Source organism: Phyllostomus discolor, chromosome 7 (assembly GCF_004126475.2).
Source record: "Phyllostomus discolor isolate MPI-MPIP mPhyDis1 chromosome 7, mPhyDis1.pri.v3, whole genome shotgun sequence".
Classification (NCBI taxonomy): domain Eukaryota; kingdom Metazoa; phylum Chordata; class Mammalia; order Chiroptera; family Phyllostomidae; genus Phyllostomus; species Phyllostomus discolor.
In genome coordinates this window covers 23,301,469-23,325,382 of record NC_040909.2, presented here as the reverse complement: position 1 = coordinate 23,325,382, position 23,914 = coordinate 23,301,469, and the positions used below count along the sequence as shown (strand labels likewise).

Here is a 23,914-nt window from a genome sequence, read left to right as displayed (position 1 = left end):
TTAAAACTTCATTGTATTTTAATTTTCAATCCTTTGCTTGGTGATTGAGTATAAATACTCTCTTGGCTAAATAGTTTCTTGGCAGCAAAATATGTAGCACCTTTAAAAAACGTGTGTGTGTGTCTGCATACACACACACATATATGATGATAACAGCAGTGAATTACTACAATAGATGACAGAAAACCCAAGAATACCTAAAGATCACAATCCTATTGGATGAGGCAGTGATAGTATAAATTGCCAAAGGCCACCTGTGTTTGCTTATGTGAATAAAACAACCACTCTTCAAAATTTAGGACCAGTGAGAGGAGCAATTTGTCATTTGCAATCACCTGTTTTCTCTAAAGAGAAATACAGTACCTCCCCAACAACTGTTTCCCATTTGTCTGGATGATCTGGATGAAGTGCAACAATGCTTTTTCCAGAGGCATTTGACTCTTGCAATGCATTTATATTTGTTCCAAATGAAATCAGAGATGTTTTCTCTATCACTTCCTTGTCATGGGTGTGATGCATGGGAAGGGATGTATATACAGGTATATCCATAAAGTCAGACCACCCTTGGGGATTTTCAGAGCACCGCTGCTGACCAATCCGAATTATTCATCTTTGTTCATGAAGCAAGTTCCCTCAGGGAAAGAATATAGCTTTATACCTGTCTGAACTCTAATAGATGCTGATCTGGTGTTGATAGATATGTGGAGTGAGGGGAAACAATTCACAGAGAATCCATTGTAAGTTCTAAGGTTAGGCTTCATCCTTTATTAGGTAGTGAGTAAAAGACAACTGATGATTACAACTCCAATTTAAGAGACCATTTCAACAAAAATGGTTCCATAGTGAAGTGAGGCAGAAGGGATTGACGTATTTCTGAGTTTTCTCATATGGCTGATGGAGAAAATATGGCTGATTTGTTTGTTCCCAGAAAATCATTAAAGTTAGTAACGCCTTGTGATCCAGGATTCTTGTAACCCACAGGCCCTGACTTCTAGGGGCCTGGCTCGTTCACGGTGGTGAAAACGGGGAGGAACAGCGAAAGCACACTGTAGTGAGACTGCATCGATTAACACTAAGTTCCCCAACAGAAAGAGAGGTTTTATCAGGTGTAGGTGGCTGGATAAGAATTTAGGCTGACGTATAGTGAAAGATAAAAGTTGACAAAGCAGAAGGAGGAAACTCAAGTTCAAAATGGTCCGAAGATGGTCGCACGAGATATAGACAGAACCCCAGACAACAATCTCTTGGGGAACTCTCTACCTGATGTACTAGCAGAGTCTGTGGTGGAAACACAGGACACACTTGCTAAGACCAAAGAGGAGAGACATTGGTCAATGCAAAGTCACCAGATACTCTCAAACACAAATGTTCATGCTAACCCACCTGTGTAAGCACGCTGTCTACAGTATAAAATTCTTTCTAGCGAAGACTGATAAAATATTAATAGTTTTTTCTTTTTCTTCCTGCCTGCCTGCCCTCCTCCCGTCTTCCTCTTCTTTATTTTTTGGTTGTTCGTCTAACAAAAGATATACAAAGCCAACTGCTTTAAAGATATGTTTATATGACAAAGGTCTATAGCTAGATGGTAGACGAGAACTCCAAAGACCATGTTTCATGTTGAGCACCAAGCACGCTATGGGTGTTTCTTAAATATAAAATGACGTATGCTAAATACCTCTCTCTCCAATGGTTTCATCTTGCCTCTTTATATCTCTCAAAAGTTACTACAGTTTAGATAAGAGCAGTTTCAGGAAGGCCATACCCAGCCCTTCCCTACGTTTTTAAATAGTCTTTACAAAACCTTTTCAAAAATATTTTTTTTCTTTAAACCTAAATCATGTAGGGTTGATTTGTACATGTTCTTATCGTTTCTCTAAGTTTGACTGCCATTGTTCTTATTAACGCGACAGATTGGCTGCATCAAACCCCATCATAGTGACAGGTACAGGTTTGCTTTCTAGGGGAAAAAGCAAATAGCCTTTATCACAAATTAAAGGCACAGCTATTTTTATGCCATTTGTTACCAACTTAATGATAACATGTAACATGGGATGGTTATATAATTATTTTATATAGATTTTCTTTTTATAAGTTATTCTCTTAATCTTTCTAACATATATACAATATACATATATTTATATATACCCCTGATAAATCTTGTTGTAAAGGTAAAACATCAACTCCTTTCCACCTTATGGTGGACATCAAAGGCTGTCGGTATTTTACAACTCCACTAGAGCAATGACGGTCAAGTGCATCTTACCAGTATTTTTTCTTAACAATATATCCTTGGTCTGCAATGAACCCAGAATTATTTTTCTGAGTTAACATTTAAATATATATTAATTGTTTATATCATGTCAGTAGGAAAGCAAAAAAAAAAAAAAAGAAAAGAAAACCCACAACACTAGCTAATGCCTATCATCATTAAAGCAGAAACCTTTGCCTAAGAGACAACCCTACTGGTATGATATAAAGGGATATTGCAGAAGTTCAATATTCTGTTTTTACTGGATATTAACTAACATGAAAAATCTTTTCTTTGCGTTATCATCCTAGCTTATGATTGTCCCTTATCCATGAAACTGAAGAGTTGTACTAATTTCTTTTTAAACACCCAGGATGCATGGTTTTACCTGTTTTCAGATATAGGTTCACTACAAACACTTCCCTATTTCTGACAATACTGTTTTAGGGTGATAAGATGGTACTTTGTAAGAAATCATCTTTATTAATATCTCCCCAACCTCTCTGTTTGGTCCTGTTCTATTGCTCTGAACTTGAAGTCACCTCCGAGCTGCATAGGTCGGGGAGAACATGGACCAGGGAGACCTCTGCAAAACCATTACGTGTTTGCTCATTTTTCGACTGCTTACTGGCATGAAATAGTTGTTCGTTCTACCTTTTGCAATTCTTTAAAACCTAGTGGCATAGATTGAGACACAGCACTATTGTTTGACAAGACATCTACTGCATCTACTTCTGTTGGGATAAACGCCCACTAACTGCTGTCACAGCGAGAGGACCAGCACGGATACTACTATTCACAGTGTTGCTTTGTTTTTTGTTTTGTTTTTTTCTCTTTTTTTTTGTATTATTTTAACCTACAGGGTGAATTATTATATACACATTAGAACCAGTTAATGCCCTTAGACAATATATAATTGTTTCATAAAGCAGGAAAGACAATGCAGAGGGAAACAGGTGCCCCAAAAGCACAGTCACAAAGGCTTCAGAAGTTCTAGATACCACTACAAGTCAATGCTGGAGATCACTTCTAAAACAACCAATGTTCCAGAGGAATGCTTTAATTTGGAGAAAATGCCATCCCTCCCCACCCTCCCCCGACCTCCCTCCCTTTTTTTTTAATAATTTTTTTCAATTCACTATCAAAAGTCCTGGCTCTTCAGATATACTTTAAACTATAAATAAACACTGCATAGTTCTCTTTTGTTTGTTTTGTTTTTTGTTTTTTGAAAAATTATTGCAGTACAACGACTCCACGTGGAATTCAGTAAGGAGCAAACAGCACAGGAGTGTGGGCGGTCCGCATGGGTCCTGGGGCTGGCCGCAGGAGCGCGGGCGGGAGGGCGGACGTCTGGAACAGAGTGGCCGCAGGCGCAGTTCGGAGACTGAAGGGGGAGTTCACGGCCACGGCTGCAGCGGCTGCCGCAGCGGCCAGCGGGTTTGGTAGAATTCGTGGAGCCAATGGCTTTGAAGGTTCTTTTGAAAAGACTAATTTTACCTGCAAGGGAGGGGAAAGAAAGAGTTACAAGGGCAAACGTTTTGGAGTCTACACTTAGAATGCAAAATGGTAGGGCAGCTTTTTCAATAGAGCAGTAAACAGCTACGAAGATAAGGTCCTGACTGTGAACTGACGATAGAAATAATAGGACCTGTAGAGAACATCGTTCTTTTGGGAGGCTTGGAAAATTCTTGAAAATGGCCGAGTTAGGGTTTTGAAAAGTTCTTTAGAAAAGCACTCAGCAACCTTATTTTATTTTTCTTGATACATATACTTCCTGAGGAAAGTATTCATCTTCAGAAAAAAACTGGGAGTTTTTACTCCACCACAAAACCAATATTTTTAAAGAGAGATTCATTAATGCTATCAGTTATTGTAGGCTTTGCAAGTGTGTGACTGAGTGGCATGGAGAGGTGTGTGGAACTAATTAAGAAAAATAAAAACAACAAAATTCCACTTTCAATAAAGAAGTAAACTTACTGCTCCAAAAGTCTGACGTGTCCTGCTTCATCTTTGTGGAATGGACACAACATTAGGTCAAGCCTACTGACAAAACCAGTTCCTTCTCTGGCTAGTAGCACAGTGAGATGGCTGTTCGTATGCAGAAGTCGTTCCCACTTACGGAAACAGTGACACACTTATAGCTAAGGAGGTTTTGGGCGCTAACACTATCACAAGTTGACTTGTGTGTCTATTGGACAACCACTCCGTTGACTGTGGAAGGCTGCATCTCTCCTGGTCAGATACAGCGCTCAAGGTATGACTAGAGATGCTGAAACATCAGCTCTGAGCAGAACTCACAGTTTCTGAACGCAGGTAAAATTGCTTTTGAGTAAAGTGATTTCATTTGCATAAAATTGGGTCAACTCATACTTAGTCCTCATAAGAGATGATTGAAGTTTTCCCTTAACTATATTTTCCTGTGTCAGCAGCACACAATAGCACCGATTACAGTTGACCACTGAACAATGCTAGGAGGTGGTTAGGGCTGCCAACCGTCCCCGGTGCCGCCGAAAATCCCTGTGTAACTTTTAACTCCCCCAAAACTTGACTACAGTTGGCCCTGCCCTCCCCTTCTGAAGAAGACACCCAACTGTGGATTGAAAATACTCTTTTTGAACTGAGGTTGATTGAATCCATGAATGCAAAACCTGTGGATACGGAGGGCCAACTGTATTTATTGAAATTCACCTAGAAGTGGGCCCTGCACAGTTCAAATCCATGTTGTTGAAGGGTCAACTGTATAAAAAAGGTCTATGTTGAAGAAAACACTTTGAAATGCAGAATTCAGGACATATTGTGTATCAGTTGTTCTTAACTTTTCATTGTGCCTGGACCTCTGATGAAAGAGACCAGGGGACAATTAACCAGAAAAAAAGACTGCATGCTCATAAATATTAGCTTAAGATGTCAAGGGGTTCAAGATCTCCCCTAAAATCTTTCAAAAATTCCAAGTCAGTATGCTTACTAATCTAAAAGTACTAGGATGTTTAGTAATCTAAAAAGCACATATAGAGTAATGGGAAAAGAGCATTTCCCAGGGAGTACTTCCCAGGCATTATACAGTGACCGTGGGTGAATAATTAAATAAAGTAAGCCATGCCTTTGAGGCTGTATCACTCAAATTCCAAAATATTTTTGAGGGTAACATTAACACCAATGCTTTGTCTCTTGAAGATAGTAAAAAAAGAGATAAACCAAACTTGATTTTCATGGATGTTCCTTCCTAAAAATATCCACTAACTTCAAGACCAGATTTTAGGTGATTACTTACCTGACTCAAAAGATTTTGGCTCTTCTCCCTTCCCTTCTCCCTTCCCCATGCCCTGTCATAAACCTGAGCTCAACTTAAGAAGAGAAGCTCCTGGCATGTGGTTACAGGCGGCAAAACACCGCCCCCACCCCCCGTCCAGCTCATTAAACCATTAATTCTGCTGGTGATGTGGAGGTTGGACTCTCGAATCAATTGTCTATCATTACTTAGGTACCTCGAATTTATGTAATTTAGTAAGTGACAAAAGTCCAGGCTCAGCAGACTGTGGGAAGCAAAGACCACACTCACCCCCAGCGGATGTGCTGCCTTCTGGAGTTTGTTGTAAGGACTGTACTTGGGTTTGGGGGGCTTCCCAGCAGCTCTGTCTTTGTGCCTTCTACTGCTAATGTGCTGTGAAAAGGAATGAGAAACCACAGCTTAAGAAAATTCACACCAAAAAGGTCTTCACAAATCTTGCTTTAATCTGGGGAAGAATATGAATTATTTCATGCAAGTTTCAGGAAGACAAATATACAAAAGCATGCACTTTTGTCCTTGGATTCTCAGGCCTTGAGGATATGTATTTTTATGATCTCCACTTTAGTACATATTCTAATAGAGGAGGGGTTTTTTTTCCCTAGTCTTTCTCCTTATCATTGCACAGGATTCCTTTTTTTTTAGAAGTTTATAAAGATAGGAAAGTAGGAAAGATTTTTATGTGCAGATAAACAAAGATGCCCAGGCAGACATGAATTGATCTCCACACTAATATTTATCCTCATATTTGTACAGCCAAGTGTCAACCCCTTAAATTCTAAAGATAAATAGCTAAGCTGCACAAAATCAGCAGAATATTGTCCATAGGCATATAAAACACAACATGATATGAGGGCTGGGCCTTCAGTTGGAAACAGAACTGATCTCTTTGTAACACTACTCAGAGTAAAAGTAAATACAGCAGGATCAGTCGTCTTTTCAACAGGTGGCTGCACAATTTAGAAATACAGTACCATACCATGTACTCAAGGACATAAAATAAAAGGAGAGCACAGGGTAAAGTTAGCATGTAAATATCTAAACAAGTAAAAATGGAAGATTGTGACTTGAACTTTAAATAAAAGCAACACTTTTGAGTGGGAAACCTGGTGGAAAAAGATCTAATTTCTTTTAGAAAGAACACAATGTATGTTTCCTGCCACCATTCATATATACAAGTAGTGAAAACTCAACTTCAGATAATGTCTAACAGGTCTGAGAAGCCATCACATTTTAGTATTCCTCAGCAACTAAATAACATAAACATACATAAATAAGCACAGTGAACAGAAGGTAAGTGAATGGTTGGATGGACAGACGGATGGATGGATGAATGGATAAAGGGATGGAGAGATGAAGGGATGGAAATATAGAAGGAAAGGGACTAAGGAAAGCACAGACATCCATCTCGCTGAGGAAGATGAACCCCTCCATTTTCATTTCTAGAGTATGCTGCCTACCTGTTTAAGTTGTGTTTCGGAGTTGACGTGCACATCACAGATTTCACAGTGAAATGTTTTGTTTTGCAGGCCTGTGTTTCCCTTATTAACTGGTCCTTTGCCTTTCACACCTGCCCTCGGAAAGGCCTTGATAGTCCCACTTCCATTCCGGGCTTCTAGCATAGTTTTGTGCTTTGTACCTGCCAAGGATATTCAAGAAAAAAAAATGAAAAAGAAAAAAGAGGAGAAAAATCTTAGCTGGCAAATGCCTCCAAGAAACAACACAATAATAAAATGCGATGCCTAGGTTTAGTGCAGTTCTTCCAGAGGCTGTGGTGAAGTACGGGTGTGATGTGGAAGACTGGAAGGATGTGTCTGGACCACCTTATACAACATGACTTAATCATTTGTTCTTTTTTTAATAATGCCCCACATGACAAATAAGCACCATCAATGTAACAGCTACACGTGAGAGTCCTAAGAAGAAATTAAATGGGTGTGACTTCATTTCATTTCCTCTTGATGCTAATAAGACATAAATGATAGCTGATGAGGAAGAGTGATTGAGTTGCTAACGGTACAGTTGAAGGTGATGGGTAACAAATGCAATCGCTTTAAACATGGCACATTTAGAGAAGTGGCACTAATTAAACACCCGCTTTCTAAACAGAATACAAACAGGCTTTCCTGACTATGTGTTTTAGGTGCAGAGAGGAAGAGTAATAGCATCAAGATCTTAATGACTATGCAAAAAAACACAAAAATCCCAAAACAAACTCATTAGGATACTAAATCCCACACTGATTGGGGATATGATTTCAAAGGTAAATAAATGACCAGGAATGTGAGGCTGGAATCACAGGCTACACAGATACATTGTGAATAAGTGCATCTTTTAAATAAACCAGCAACATCACTGGATGGTCACACATAACTCATGTCAGTCAACATTTGCTTTGAAAAAAATCACTAAAGTTCACACGGGAGTTTTCTCTCAAAATTTGGCTCACAATAACCTTTCTCTTAGTATTGTTAAGAATTCTTTATTTTTTCCCTTTAGTCATATGTTTTTTGCTATAAAATTTTCCCTTGTAATCATTTATGTCCTTTCTGCCCTTCTGGCTTTTTAAATCCTTTTTTTAAAAAGTGGTTTCTCCTTCCTAATTGCATTTATTACATTGTTATCAGTTCTGCAAGCACACACAGAAAATTCTTAACTTGTGATTCTTGGGGCGGCCAGGCTCCCAGAACCATCAAATATGAATGAGAAAAACTTGCTGGGGGCGCTCTGGGTCAGTGCTGATCACCATCGTCTTAAATAAGGGGCGAGGAATACACGAAACAGGTTTACGGCCACATGTTTCTCTTTTGCAAAATGATTACGACTTTACGGAGTTTCATATAAAAATGTGTATCTTTATAACTTAGATTTCCTACTTTGCATTTAATATTGCTCTGCATAGCTATGAAAACGTTCATATCTCAACCTGTAAGAAAAGACAAAGACGTCAACATCTAGCGAGACGACGGGATGAGCTGAAATACGGAGCCACAGAACCGAACCGCGAGGCGGGTAGTGGCGATGGTGGGGCCTCACGGAGGCCACTTTCCCTCGTCTCCCTGGCAAGACAGGGACACAAACTCTCCCCAGTTTGCATGAAGACAGCACAGGTAAGAGCAGGGAAAAGGAGTGTTCTCTCAGGAAGCAAGATACACACACACACACACACACGTGAAACATATTTATATGAAATACATGCTTTGTGTGTCAGTGCTGGGTGTTCAACCTTTTTTACCCAAACAGGTAATTTTATCAAAAAATTTCTTTCCCAGGTGGCTTCTTTGGTCAAACTGAGAAGCATTTCTGGGGCTGGTTTGGCTTATGAATACCTGTGAGTAGTCAGATTAATTCTCTCCCTGATTTTCTGACTCTTGATTCACTTGTGGTGGGAGCTGGTGTTTCATGGATGGAACCTAAATGGATCCGAAAAGCGTTTTAATCTATTCAACAACAGTTAAGTAATTTATCTTGCCAGAGAAAGGAAAAAAGCCAGATGTATGTGGCTTGCCTCAGGACTGAGTTTCAGGTGAGTCAGAGAGCTGAGGGGAAATTCAACAGATTTGGCCTCCCTTGCAGCGGATTAGAAACAGCAAGTCAAGTTCCCCAAAATGAAATTCCCCTCATATTATCCTTGGCAAGTTACGTCCCACCTGTGTCATGGCCTTGGGGATGAGGAGAACTGGGATGTGTGTGTACATTTGAGACACATCCCTCCTCTTAGAAAATCATTGGATTTTTGGCATTAACTTTTAGTGTTAGTCTCTCCACAGAAACTAGCAGATAAGAAAACTGACTAGACCTATTCATGCATACCTTCCTACAGGCATGATTGCCTACACACATGCACATACACTGTACTTATAGCATATGTATATATATAGTGTATAGTGGTTAAAAATGTGGCAAGATGGAGTGAAACGCTTCAACTAATAGCTTTGACTCTGAGCTTACTATTCATTATTAGGAGAGTGGAACTTTTGAACCATGTAACCTCCTTCATTTTGCAGGAGAATGTCAGTCATAATTAAATAGCTATTATATAGTTTTATAAGATCTTAACGCTTGAATAAGCCATAAGGATAGCTGTATTTTCTCCAAGTAGAGCTAAAATTAAGGAAATATGTCCTCCTAATTTTAAAGCATTTACATTTTTGAGAGACTGAATATGCATTAATATAAAACACTATTGGGAGAACTTCTACTCATTTTGTTTCTGATAAACACTGCAAGTATTGCACTAAATTATTTACCTGCTTACAGATGCCCTATGAACTAGGTGCTATTATTATGCCCATTTTAGAGATACCAGTCTGTGACGCAGAAAGGATAAGCTGTTTGCCTGGCTCCCATAGCAAGTACTACTTGAAGTTTGTGGCAGGTAGAAAGTGGTTTTCTAAGTCCCTACAGCTATGGGGACTTAGCTAGAAACCCACTAAGAATTTCTGAGCCTGCTGAATTCCAGTTACACGTGAATCCCTCACAGCACCTTCAATTTTCTCCTTTGTTAATGCAGTCTTTTCTAAACTTGGATTTTAATTTGAGTCTTTCCAATCCTCATTCCCCAGCTTCATTCTGCCCCCTACTCCCCACCCCGCTCCACCTTGCAATGCTCCTTTCTGCTCAGCCCAGTATCAGAAAACATGATGCTTCGAAAGGCTGTGGCTCTGTGATGGCCAGTCTGGTCACCTCTTCGATCACTGCGGTTCCACATTGTGCAAACATCCTGCAAGACGTGTGCCTTCCTGTGTGATCGCACAGCAGCTGCATCACAAGTCTGCTACTGTGTTGTACTCCTTCTTCCCCAGAGTACAGAATCTGCCAGACGCTAAAGGGACCATTTTCCTCCTATCGCTTTAAAATGCTGACACTGGCTGTGACCTTCATTGGAAATGTCATGATTCCTGAAATGTGAAATGGTACTCTAGCCACAGTTTAAATTCAGCAGGTCGTAATGCTCCCATAAATACTGTTTGTGTTTGCTAGTTTGTTTTTGGTGACCTTGGGTCAAGATATTTATTTATCTTATATCTGCAAACATCAAAGTAGTATGTGGGAGGAGGTGAAAAGACTCTAGGCATCCCTTCTATTGCCCACATCCTTACAACTACCCTTTTTTAGGTGGCTCTCCAGTTAGGTACAAAGGAAAGGCAGGTGAGCAAACGACGTTTTAAAATTCAATAAATCATTCATGAGGTCATCAGAAAAATTCAGAAACATTTTTAAAAATGAGAAACATAATTCTACCAAGGCGAGGTATACCAAAATATTAATAATGTTTATCAAGTTCTAGTTTTTATTTTTTATTTGTATATGCATATTTAAAAACATTTAGATAACTTATTTAATGTGACTGTGTATAGAATTCCCCATGGAATTATATATATTTTTAGAAGGTCACATGATTTTTAATGACAAAACAGACTTACACTATATGGATGTGATATATTTAACCACTAATCTGAGACATTGGTATTGTTCCCTTTTTCCTTATAATTAGGTTGCAATGAATATCCTACTTGTTAAACGCCTTTTATCCCACATTTGGTTGTTTCCTATGAATAGATTTTCACGTGGGATATTACAGGGACAAAGAATATGACTATTTTTAAGTCTTGATTCAAGCTGCCAAACAACTTTCTAAACATCATAAAAGATGTTTCAGAATGATTCATTTTATAGAAAAATGTATCTTGGTAAAGTTTGCAAAATGTGACCCTCTATAAAATAAATTTCAATATCATACAATTTGATTTTCTAGAATGCCCATGAAATGATATTTAGTAATGTTAGGCCAGTCATTTTCAACCTTTTTTCATCTCATGCCACACATAAAATAATTACTAAAATTCTATGGCACACCAAAAAATATATTTTTTGCTGGTCTGACAAAAAAAATAGGTATAATTTTGATTCATTCACACTGGCCAGCTATTGCTGTGTTGGCTGTTGTCATTTTTTAATTTGACAACCTAAGGGAAAAGAGGTCAGTGTGCCTGACTAAATACTTAAGTACTGCATGTGTTAAAAATTCTTGTGGAACACTAGCTGAACGTCATTGGACTAGACCCTTAACATGCCCATGCAACTGCCAGTGATGATTTGTTACCTTCTCATTGACAAATTCAGACGATTCAGCTTCTAGATAAACAGGCAGAAGACTGCCCGATCTCCACACAAACAGCAAATGCAGAGGTGTTTTTGGATGTGCTTATTTATGACATTTGGTATAACGGCATTATATTCCAACTCTAGTGTGTCCTAAGAAAGAAACGTTCTATTGAATCTACACACCGAAACTATATAATTGGCTTCAAAAGCCTCCATGTTCTGTTTCTTTTCTTCCTCTAAATTTCAAATTAGCCTTTTATGACCCTGACCTCCTATATGATATGTATTTTCCAAATTAATCATATTTCCATTTTTGTCTTGGGGATGGAAACTTTGGTTTACTTTATCAGCATATGAACTAACATTAAGCACCCCAGACGATGACATCCATGGTATCAGGTAACCAAGTAATGTCCCAAATGAGTAAAAAATCATATCATTTCTGTTAGTTTCCCAGTTGAAAGCAATCTGCTGATTCACCAGTAATGTATCTGAAGTCCAATATGCAGAGGTGAAAGACAAGACAAGAGAAACAGAGGGTCTAAAGCAGAGGAGAGGAGAACTTTGCTATTAGCATCAGAAAAGGCCTCCTCCAGTGAAGAGCTGAGAAGTCAGGATGGGATGGGAGACAGGCCACATGCAGCACTCCCTGCGGGGATGTACGTGGTGAACACAGAAGGCCCAGGGAAGACCTCTGCAGGCTCAGGGACCTGGTGCGCAGAGCCCTGGCTGGGCCTGGTGAGAAGATAGATGCACGGGGTCGATATAGCAGCCACCCTTGAGATCTCAGCATGTGAGGAGAAATGTCAGGCCTCCAGAAACCCTCTTTCATCCATCATCATTGACTACAGGACCACTGAGGCTTTCCCCTGCTTCCTTACACATGCATCTGTGTACTTTATGTGCATCGGTCCCATCCCCTTAAAACAATGCCCTTAAGAGCATGGAAAGAGTGCCACATGGCTCTTACATTCATTACCCAGGAGAGTCTAGAAAAAGGATCTTTACGCAATGAACTCTAATCCCTCAATAATGGACAAATTAGACACGTTTTCATAGTGTAATGTTGCATTAGTTATTTCTAAAAGTAGTGTTTTTGTTTCCTTTTTGTGTAAACTAATTTTATTTTTAGGTTTGAAAATTATTTTTGATGAAAGTAAAATGTGCCCTTAGTAGAAAATTTGAAGGACATTTGAAGTGAAAAGCAAAAACCTGCCCACTTCTCCCTCTTCAAGCTGCATGCCCTCAGCTGTGACCCATTTTCAGGTATAAACTTCCTGAAATATTCTACACATAGTGGAACACAGAGGAGCTGTGAGACTGAGTGCTTTTTAAATCATTCATAGAAAGTTTAAAGAAGGCATAATAAGCAGAATTGTGATAGGAGAATTTCTATCTTTATTTTCAGTCAACCTAAATAAAGTCTTACCATTTTTGTAGAAGATGCTGAACAGGATTGGCAGATAATCTTTGGGCCTCAATAATAAGAAGTACATGCACATTGGCCACAGCTGACTGGCTTAAATGAGCTTTTCACTTGAAACATGAAATGACAGATGTCCTGATGAAAGTCTTTACATATTTTAGTCCTGAATACTGAGCCACAAACTAGGCATTGGCTTCTTGAAGGCCTGGCTTTACTCAGATTTTTCTTCTCAGTGCCTAGCACGTAGTAAATGATCAGTGAAGATTGGCTGAAGTATTAGACAATGAATGTTCATAAACAAATATTTGTAAAGAGACTTGGGAGCTCAGGCTCTGGGGTATCCAACCTTTTGGTATCTCTGGCCCTCACTGGAAGAAGAAGAGTTGTCTTGGGCCACATATTAAATACATGGTGACATGTAATCACACAAAAAATTTCATAATGTTTAAAGTAAATTTACAGTTTTATTTTGGGCCTCATTCATAGCCCTCCTGGGGCACATGTGGCCTGTGGGCCATGGGTTAGACACCCCTGGTAGCTGTGTGGTTCAGGTTTCTTTGTGCCTCAGTGTGCTCAGCTAGGAAAAGAAAATCATATGCCCTACTGAAGGGTTGTCTTAAATGCATTTCTTGTTTTAAAGACTATTGTAGGCACTTGCATCTGCTCAATAGATTTTAGTTAATATTCTCCTTCTCTTTTTTAACATTGTCATTTTGTTTGGACAAAAAGTTTAGAAATCTCTAAGCATTTTAAAATATAGTAAAGCCCATCCTTGGACAACTGTCTTTTCTGTTTATTAAAACTCAGTGAGGGACAGAATCAACTCTGTCTAAGGGGCAGGAAGTCTGGAATGAGCTCAGTGACAATTATCAAATGTTAACACTTCAAGTCATTACCAGGAAAATCTGCCCAAATTAGTAATGAGTGTTACCTGAAAAATATTTCAAAGCTTTTTAAAAATTATATTAAAAATCATCAAAATTAGCTAAACATAGCATTACCTCGTAGGATTTTTTGGGGGGAGGATTTTTTAAAAGAAAAAGACAAAACATATTTTGTAATATTTGTGTCTGTAACATATGCAAAAGAGACTTCCAGATCTCTTGAAGAGGAGTCTTAAGCATTCTTAGACGGCTTTGTGAATCCTGCTAGTAAGCTCCGGAGGGCTACCTCTCTTCCCGAATTACCACATAAACAAAGCAAAGCAGGGATGCCCCTATTCACATCCCATATTCTAATGTTATGGAATGTAAGCCAATTAGCTTCAACCTTGAAGGGTTACACATTTGTGAAAAACAAAAAGAGAGAGAAGATGTGATAACACAATTGGTCCCTGAACAATGCAACTAGCTGCTGTGGTTATGCCAATAATCATGCCACTGTATTTGATCCTTAAAAAGTGCCATATAGTTTGTTAATGAGAGAGAGAAAGAGAAAGAAAAAGAGAGAGAGAGAGAGAGAGAGAGAGGGAGATTATGAATGAATGGATGGGAATGCGTGGGGCCCAAAGAGGACAGTTAACTTGCCCAAGTTCACCTACAAAAATTACCTGCAGATCTGAGGTAAAAATGAAGCCTGATCACTTCTTGTCTCTTCTAGCCCATTCTACTACACTGTACCACAGGCGATGTTTGATGGAAGTTATACTTGCAAAATTTGTTTATGATTAAGAGTACATTTTGCAAAGATTAAAGGAAAACACATTTTGAAAGGTCACTGCTTCCCGTGAGCAGATCATAAGTGCATAACACTACTCGGTGCTCCAGGCCTTCATTGTATGTATGTAATGTGTTTATACAGGAAAAACAAAAAGGGAAAACACTTTGCATTACAATTTGGATGCAAGAAACATATCCCCCTGCCCTATATTTGGTTGCTTCTGGTCAAAACTGGCATTTAAATCTGGTTCCCTAAAAAACACAGTCCAGCCTTAACGATGCTTTCCTAATATGCGGCCCTAGAAGCCAGCAGAGAATCCCTCAGAATTACACTGAATGGGCAGGGACGAGAGTGGGAGGCAGGAGGGCACTGGGGGCGGGGTGCTGACTGCGGTCTGCCAGGAGTGCAGGTCGTAAGGGTGCACATTAGAGAGAATTAGAAAACAGTAATTAAGTGGGTAAAAAAGGTACTATGGTCTCCCTAGCACCATGAACTGACAACTCTAGCTAATGTCAGTGGTGGGGAGGTTAGGGGGTGGAGGGATCGAGCAAAAAGAAATAGGGCTCGTGGCCACAGTGAGGTGATTGTGAGGGAGGGGGTGGGTGAAGGTGGATATGAGAGGGATAAAAATGGTAATGGGAAAAATACAATAAAAGACAAAAAATTTAAAAAGATCCCTTCAAAACAGAATGACAAAGCTGAAATGTCTGTATCACTTTTCTTCAACAATTAAAAATTATTATCTTTAAAAAACCAATGTCAGTGAGAAAAGAACAATTTCCTAAAAATATTTTGTTGGTCTATATTCAGAATAATTGATGTGGTTGGTGCTAAGATTTCATATAGATTAAATTTGCACATTTTATTACTTTTTCTACAACAAACATCTTATGATACATGGAAATTAACTGAAAGAACTCTCCATTATATAGTTGGCCCCAGACACCCAGGAATTCATCTGGAAGCTTTTGTTTCATTAGTAAGTCATAATAGTTTGAAATCTTTTGAGCTCACGAAGGCTGCAGTTCATTCAACCCCTGTGGTACTATATATTTTTATGAAAAGAACAGATTATAAATAAACAAGGATAGCACAGTGATTGTGATGGTGAAAAAAACAATATTTGAATTAATTTAATTCTGTCATTCTATGTGACCAGTTGAAGTGGTTGCATTTAGAACAGCCGTGCAGCTTGCGGGTGTTGGCTGGTGAGCTCCAGGTGCCCACGTGGGTAACTGCCTAGGTGATGCACCCTGCACCGGCCACCTTCCCTTCCCTGGTTCCTTTTCCCATGCCCCTCACCCCCCTGAAAACTATCTGCCCTCAAATCCTTGTCTCCGAATCTGCTTCTAGGGACTCCACACTGAAACACACCGCAATAATGCTGTCGTACATCCTGCAACTCCTCCCCCGACTCCTGACAGGAGACGGCACACATAGAGCCTCTCTCCTTTCCACACACCCAGTGGGTTTCCCCATATCAAACCCTATGGGAAGATGCAGGGCTCCAGGGTGCAGATGGCCCTGGTCTGGGGCCAGTCACCTTCATCTTCATTCAGAGGAAGTCCCAGACCCAATGAGCCTCCCAATCCTGTCGCAGGTACAAATAACAAGAGCTGATCCTGGGGCTCAAAATGGTGCCCAAACAGGGTCAAAGAGCATCTCAAGGTATGTCCCTTCTTCTTTGTTTGCCCCCTCCAGTCCTGGCACAGTCGGCTCATTCAAACCTAGGGTGAAGCCTAAAATGTGCATTAGGCCTGGACCCTGGGAGAAGATCCCTGGTGTAGAAAGGGAAATAACAGGGGCCCTGGAGGGAAGGGGCGTGGCCGTAGTGCCCTGACTAGGCTGCAGGTTTGCAGGGGACATCCCAGTAAAGGGATTCAGGCAAGGGTGACAACCCACCTTGCATTTTCAGGTGGTATGGTTTTAGTACCTCTCAGCTTTGGCTGCAAAACATTTTACATTTTTTTCTTTTCCCAAACATTATACCTTATAGGCCCCAGATACATAATAAATCAGAATTCCTGGATATAGAAAATATATTTTAAATATAAATGAGGGAATATGCTTTAAAAGCTCCATGAATAATTCTGACACACCGAGCAGAGATGAGGACCATAGCAATGTAATGTGAAAAATGCTGACCTTATGTGATATAATCTTTTAAGTGATTCCTTTTCACTTCTTAATCAGATGTTTCCGATAAGAATTCAGAAAGGGAAGCCAAATTCTTGCTAAATTAACTCCAGCCTCAAAGAATCTGGTTTGTGCACCCTCCCCTCATGAATGTTTCCCTGTTACTATGCAAAATAATCAAGAATTCTTGGAAAGTCCATGGTCTTCCAATGGTGTTTATGCTCTCCCAATTATCTTGCATCAGGGAGAATGTATTTGTACCAGTAAACACGAAACCAATCTGCATGGTATAGAGTCTGACTTGGGGACAGACGCTTTTCTGGGTTGCTCAGCCCTTGGGCTCATGGCCTCCCCCTGACTACAGCTAATGTTGGAAGCAGGAGAAAGGGTGTGCTGGAGGAATCGCTCTTCATCTGTAACTACTCCCTTAGAGTCTTGAAGTCAGTACTTGAACATTACCAGTGCAGCACCATGACTGGTCAATGACAGAGCTGCAATATTAACTCAGGGTACAACTCACACATGATTCTTTTTCTACTACAATTGCTGACAGAGTTCTGGCAATGAACCCAGTCTTTCAGAGAAAAGTTGATCTGGGACCAAAGGGCTGGCTAAAATCTCAGGCAGGACATAACTAACTAACTAACTAACTAACTAACTAACTAAGCAAACACTATTATCTATGTATTTTTAGGTAGATAGATATACCCGATATATACGGATCTAAATAAATAAGCATAGATATATAATATCTCGATATGGATATAGAACAGATAGGTGAAATAAAAATTTATTAAGAAAGCATTTCATCCTGACATATTTTCAGTTATGATATATCAGAGGTTAGAGTTTATGTTCACAAGACGTGGATTTAAATCATCAGTCAGTCACTTAATTTGTCGTGTACCTCCTCTGAGCCTCAAAGAAGATGATGAGCATCTTTGGGTTGTCAGAAAGAGTAAATAAACTATTATATGTACAGGTCATGCCTCAATGACTGCCCAGAATAGACCCTTTCTTAAGTTTAATTGCCCAGGTCATAAAAATTTAGCCCAAACAACATTATTTGCTATAAAACTTAAAAACCAAAAGTGCATGGAGTTAGGCAACGAAATTTTGCAACTCTTGTTGGCACAACTTTAGAAATTTCATTTAGAAGCAAATGCCTGGAAGTACTTAACAACCTAGAAATCAAGTAAATACAAAGCTTCTATTTTAGAATTATTTTTTACTTTATCCCCTAGCAAGGGTGTCCAACCTTTTGGTGTCTCTGGGCCACAGTGAAAGAAGAAGAATTATCTTAGGCCACAAATTAAATATACAAACACTAATGAAACTGAAGAGCAAAAGAGGATTTTAAGTAAATTTACAATTTCATGTTGGGCTGCATTCATAGCCATCCTGGGCACCATGCAGCCTGTGAGCCAGGGGTTGGACACCCTGCTAATGTTTAATAACACACACACCTACGACATCCACACAAACACATGTACAGCGTATCTCAGGAGACCTAGAAATCCTCCCTTGACCCCATGTCAATGACCCTTTGTGTGTCATTTTTATTTTTTTGTGGCTAATGAATTGCACGTAATAATTGCCAGTCTTCTGGCACCTCTTCGTCCCCTGCTGCAAAAGATCTAATCTATTCAGAGGAAGATAATTGTGGAGCTGTTGAGACAGAAAAGAAATTGCTGCATCTCACCACTGTTGTGCGCCTCCAGCTGTGAGGCGGAGTTGACAGCGACCTTGCATAGGGAACAGTAGAGAAGCCTTTTTGCCTTTTCTTCCTCCGTCTCCGTGGAAGGACACGAGCTATTGCCAGTGGCCGTCGTGGGGCTCTTCTCCACGTTACAGGTGATCTCAGTTGTCATAACACTGCTTTTGCGAATTTCCACAGTTGTTGTTGTTGATATTGCTGGTGTCCCTGCGGTACTGTCTGCATTCAAAATAGCATAGGGGGAAAAAAAAAGAGAGGGAAAACAATGGTATTATCTTTCCCTATTTGGAAACATATCACTAATTTTAGATTCTGTTAATAATGATAAGAGCAGCTACCAATTGCTGCCTGTCAACTGTGAGTCGGCCGTGTCCTGAGGAAACTGACACAGGTGACCACAGGCACCTTCGTATACTGATAGAAAACATTCAGATGATTCTTGAAAATACACAAACACACTTCACTTTGTTCTATGGAGTAAATAAATATTTCCGCAATTTTCTGTCCCTTAGTAAAATAATGTTTACAATGTATTGTACTTTGTATAAATATGGCTTTTAAAATAAACAGAATACTTTTAAAGTATTTTTATTTTTATTTACTACTTGTTATATTTTCCTATTTCTTTCTTTAATTAAAAAATATGTATGGATCCTTTTGTATATGCTTGCACAAAAAAAAAAGAAAAGAAAAAGGGAACCTTGATGATGATTGCTTTGTCCAGATCAATAGTTTAGAAAATCATAGTGTGTGTATTTAACAGCAAGTACAAACATCAGTATACAAATAAGAGGGATTCTAGTATGATATATTTATTAAATGCATGCTCGGTTCCAGGCTGTGTTTTGGGAGTTTGTGATATAGTATTCAAACATTAGGCCACTGTTTACAAAGAATTCAGACTGGTCACACCATGTTAATGTCAGAGTTTTAAGAGTTTCACACCTGAAGTGTTGATACATTGTAACCCTACAATTCTCTGGCTTAGTGGTCTGATTCTAAATCCCCAGAGGTCAACCTGATTAAGTCACAGGCGGCAAACACAAGGCCCATGGGCTGACCTTCACCTGGCTTTGTCTGGCCTGGCACCTTGTGTTCTCGCTTAACTGTTAAGGAGTAGTTACATTTACACAGTCCTAAAATCACATTCAGCCCTTTGAAGGCAACCTTGAGGTTGATGGGGCCCTCAGTGAAAATGAGTGTGACACCCCTGTTCTAAGTGAAACTGCCTTGTCCTAACTTCTGTTGGGTGTACACAGCTCTCATTCCAAATATGCCAATTACCATCGTTGTTAGCAATGTCTGCATATCCAACAACAAACTGTGAGTGAGCTCCATGCTCATATCCTTTCCGTTCTTTTCTAGCTCATTCTGCCTCCCCACTGGCTGGATCCTAAACTCCTGTTCAAAACATTCCCATTTTCCCAGGCTGTCTCTCCTTCTAAGCTGCTCTTGCAATTGTTTCTCATTCCATATGCTCCTGTGGTCACTACCTAACGCTACACTGAAAAGTCCATGATAAATGGATTGGGCGGTGGCTATCAAGGACAGTGGTCGGCCTGCAGTGAAGTGCTGCCCTCGTAAATGCTTCTTTTTAGCTCATACGATCAAGAGTTGATCACTGTTACAGGATGCATTTTACCTTGGATACCCCTTTGAAACAGATACAAAGGTGGAAATCTAGGTGAGATTAATTTTAGCTTCCTTCCCAAATATGGGGTCAGAAACACTAGCCACTAAGAAGATAAATGAGGTCTTATGGAGGGCTGTTGTATAAAATAATTCATCTGGATCTTATTTCCTTTGCCTGACACTCCACATACTTTTAACCACTTATTTTAGCTGCTAAAATCATCAAGTAAGCATCCTTCAGTGTTATGGAGATTATCCTCCACCCATGTTTTAAAAAAATCAGCTTCTCATGGCCAGAGAAAAGTAAATGAGATTACTATTACCCCTACTGCCACCAGAGTTCACGTATTCCTTTGAACATGGAGAGGTGCATTTCCTGATTTGTTTTTACTTGCCCTATCAGGTACCTGCTTAAAACTACAATATCAGGTACCAGCCAGAAAAGAATTCTGAGAACCTACATATTGCATAAAATACAATGGCTACTTTAAGATAGTTGAGTAGCTTTTCATTCCTTCCAATAAACCAGAAATGATTGTTTGAAAACATATGTCCATGTCTGTAAATAAATAACAAATGGCCAGTTAATTTGCTGTTTTATACACATAATTTCATTTAATCTTCAAAGAAACATGTACAAATATGGAACTGCTGGAACTTAAGGAAATCTCCCAAGGTCACACAGTACTATATAGTGAATGAGAGCAAAGCGTTTCAAGAAACAAAGAAATCAGAGATTTCAAAAAAAAAAATTGTGAAAGATATTCTTGGCCATGATAGTGATTCTCCTAGTACGGTGACAAACACCCATTTTTTTCTCACGATCAGCTGTACAGTGAGTGATGCCAGTAAATACAGAGATGTTTAAAGTTACAGTGGCTGCACGTTGGAGCCAGAGAGCAATACTATTTTTATTTATTTCATTTAAATCTAAATCAAGCTATTCCTAGTAATAGCCTACTTCCAACAAATTTTTCTCTGGGTTGACCATGTTTATTTTACGTCTTGATCTGAAAATTGGACATAGCGTAGATCACAGCAACCCTAAGCCGACTTCCCGATTTACACTGAAGTTCATAATAAAAGTAGAGAATAAACAAAACCAATGGATCTTTCAGTCCCTGCGACAGCTACATTAGTGTCTTTCCTAAGCCCAGAGGATTATGTACATTTATACCGAAGACATCATAAGATCCAGATGCCAGATTCTCAATGTCTAGGATGTAGTGAAGCATTGCTGTTTCTTAAGGCAAGTCTATTGCATGAGACAGGCTTAGGGGAACTGGTGGATCAACACACTTAACTTCTGGCACTTCTACGTTGTTGTCTCCTTTACAACACATAGCTGAGCACAGATCGGTTATTGTCAGTAGGTTTGAAAGAAATACAAAGCTATTATTTTTCATTTTAAATTTAATATGTAGATCTATCAAGGTAGGGTTACTATTAATTTATAACAAGGCAGATTTTCTTCTTACTTTTCATTTATAAGTGGTGAAGGGGGCCTTTTTAACCAAAAAATTAAGGTAAATATATTTTAAGGTTATGCTGAATTCAAAGAGAACCAACTATTTAAAAATTGAATAAAAAATTACACACAGCAAGGAGACATTGTATGTAAAATGAACAATTATACATAAGTTTTATCCATTCATTAAATCGAATCTTAAGTCAGTGATCATGTTAAAAGCATCTACTCTTAATATGATGGGATGAGAATTACGCCTGTGAACTTCCTCCCCAAAACTCATTACTCCTGTCTCGCCATGAGAAAAGCATAAAACAAGCCCAAGTGTAAGGACATTCTACAAAATTCCTCACTAATTGTCCTGAAAAAATGGCTAGGTCATCACAGCAAGGAAGACTGAGAAAATGCACCAGTCCAGAAGAGTTTCGGGAGACACAATGACTCAAAATAATATGGTATCCTGACTGCAACCCTGAGGCCAAAAAAAAAAAAAAAGAGAGAAAATACCCGAAAGCACATTGCATGAAAAGTTAAGAAATCTGAATAAAGTATGAATTGCAGTTAATAACAATATATCAATATTGGTTCATTAGTTTTGAGAAGTTCACCATGGTAATGTGACATATTAACAATAAAGGAACCTGGGTGCAGGGTATACTGGACCCCTCTGTAATATTCTTGCATCTCTTTCTATGAATCTGAAACTATTCAAAGTTTAGTAAATTTAAGAAAACAGAACTATAAGCAGTTAACAGGGTATCATTGTTACTTTGCAGAATCACAGTCACAGGGATCTTAGATCAAAGTGAGAATCTCCAGTATAGCTTTCCTGGTTTTGGATTAGAACACTTTAGTAAATTTCTCAAGGTCACATCGTGCTCTGGGGGAGGCACGGGGACATGACACTGCATCTCTCCATCCCAAATCCAGTGCTTGTTACCCTACACTGGAACGACTTAGGTGTTCAAACTTCACTCCATCGACATTTATTCAACAGCTATCTTGTGACTGGTTTTATATTAAGTCACTAAGAATGAGAAGGCCAAAAAATACCTATCCTGTACTAAAGGGGTTTATGAGGCATTTCATCATGTCTTTAAATGTTAACAATAAAACTAATCCTTCCCTGGCTGGCATAGCTCAGTGGATTGAGCGAGGGCTGGGAAACAAAGTGTCCCAGGTTCGATTCCCAGCCAGGGTACATGCCTGGGTTGCAGGCCATAACCCCCAGCAGCCGCACATTGATGTTTCTCTCTCTCTCTCTATCTCCCTCCCTTCCCTCTCTAAAAATAAATAAATAAAATCTTTAAAAAAAAACACTAATCCTTAATCAGCATACAAAGAACTCAATAAACATTTATTGAAAGAAAACAATGAATGACTGAATAAACAACAGTTATAGAGAATGACTGTGCAAGCACTTTCGAAGCACTGACAAGTATTAACTCATTCAAGCTTCAGGGAAACCCGAGAGGGGCATGCTGTTTTATGTTCATCTGAGACGAGACGTTGAGGTCAGAGAGACCTGGGAATGCGCCCGATGCCAGAGCTGCCAGCTGTGCCGCAGCGATCTGAACTCAGACAGTCTGGCTCAGAACCGCATGGTCTTCATTTGCTGTGTACTGCCAGCATTTTTATTTTTTTCATAAAAGAATAAACTACCTCCCACCAATTAATTCACATTGGTTAGGATTTATTATGCATGTTTGAAGATAGCATCTTAAAATCTTGACTTGAAAAGAAACTAAATGTGTCCCAAGCTAGACTTAATCATGTACGTCCACACATCCATTTATGTCAGATTTAAGTTGCTGGAATCCATTTAGGAGGAGGAAAGAAAAGGAAAACGTACAGCTTTCAAATAACCTCTTCCGCAAAATGATAAGGTCTAAACCATAGGTCTTCCTTACTGCTCTTTCCTTCCCTCCCTCCTTCCCTCCTTCCCTCCCTCCCTCCCTCCCTTCCTTCCTTCTCCCCCCTCTGTCTCTGTCTCTCTCTTTTTCTTTCTTTTTCTCTTCCTTTCTTCCCTCCCTCCCTCCTCTCTCTTTCTCTCTCTTCCTTCCTTCCTTCCTTCCTTCCTTCCTTCCTTCCTTCCTCTCTCTCTCTCTCTTTCTTTTTTCTTTCTTTCAAAAGTAGAAAAATAATTCACTTATCTTCATGTTTCCCAAAGACAGATTCAGATTTCTTTACACTATTCAACTAATGACTCTCCAGGGACAATCTATGTAGCAAGG

General features: G+C 39.3%; 1 protein-coding gene across 4 annotated transcripts in view; it reads right to left on the bottom strand.

Annotated features, from left to right (window-relative positions):
- Positions 1–738: 738 nt before the first annotated feature.
- Positions 739–23,914, bottom strand: part of ZNF385D (zinc finger protein 385D) — a 759,183-nt gene continuing 736,007 nt past the window's right edge. For all 4 annotated transcript variants that reach the window (XM_036030594.1, XM_036030592.1, XM_028518327.2 and 1 more), the window contains 4 exons: positions 18,566–18,799; positions 6,995–7,173; positions 5,808–5,909; positions 739–3,745 (listed from right to left, as the gene is read on the bottom strand). In XM_036030594.1, coding sequence (XP_035886487.1) covers positions 3,512–3,745; positions 5,808–5,909; positions 6,995–7,173; positions 18,566–18,799 — 749 coding nt within the window. In that variant the 3' untranslated portion in view covers positions 739–3,511. The remainder of the gene's footprint in view (positions 3,746–5,807; positions 5,910–6,994; positions 7,174–18,565; positions 18,800–23,914) is intronic.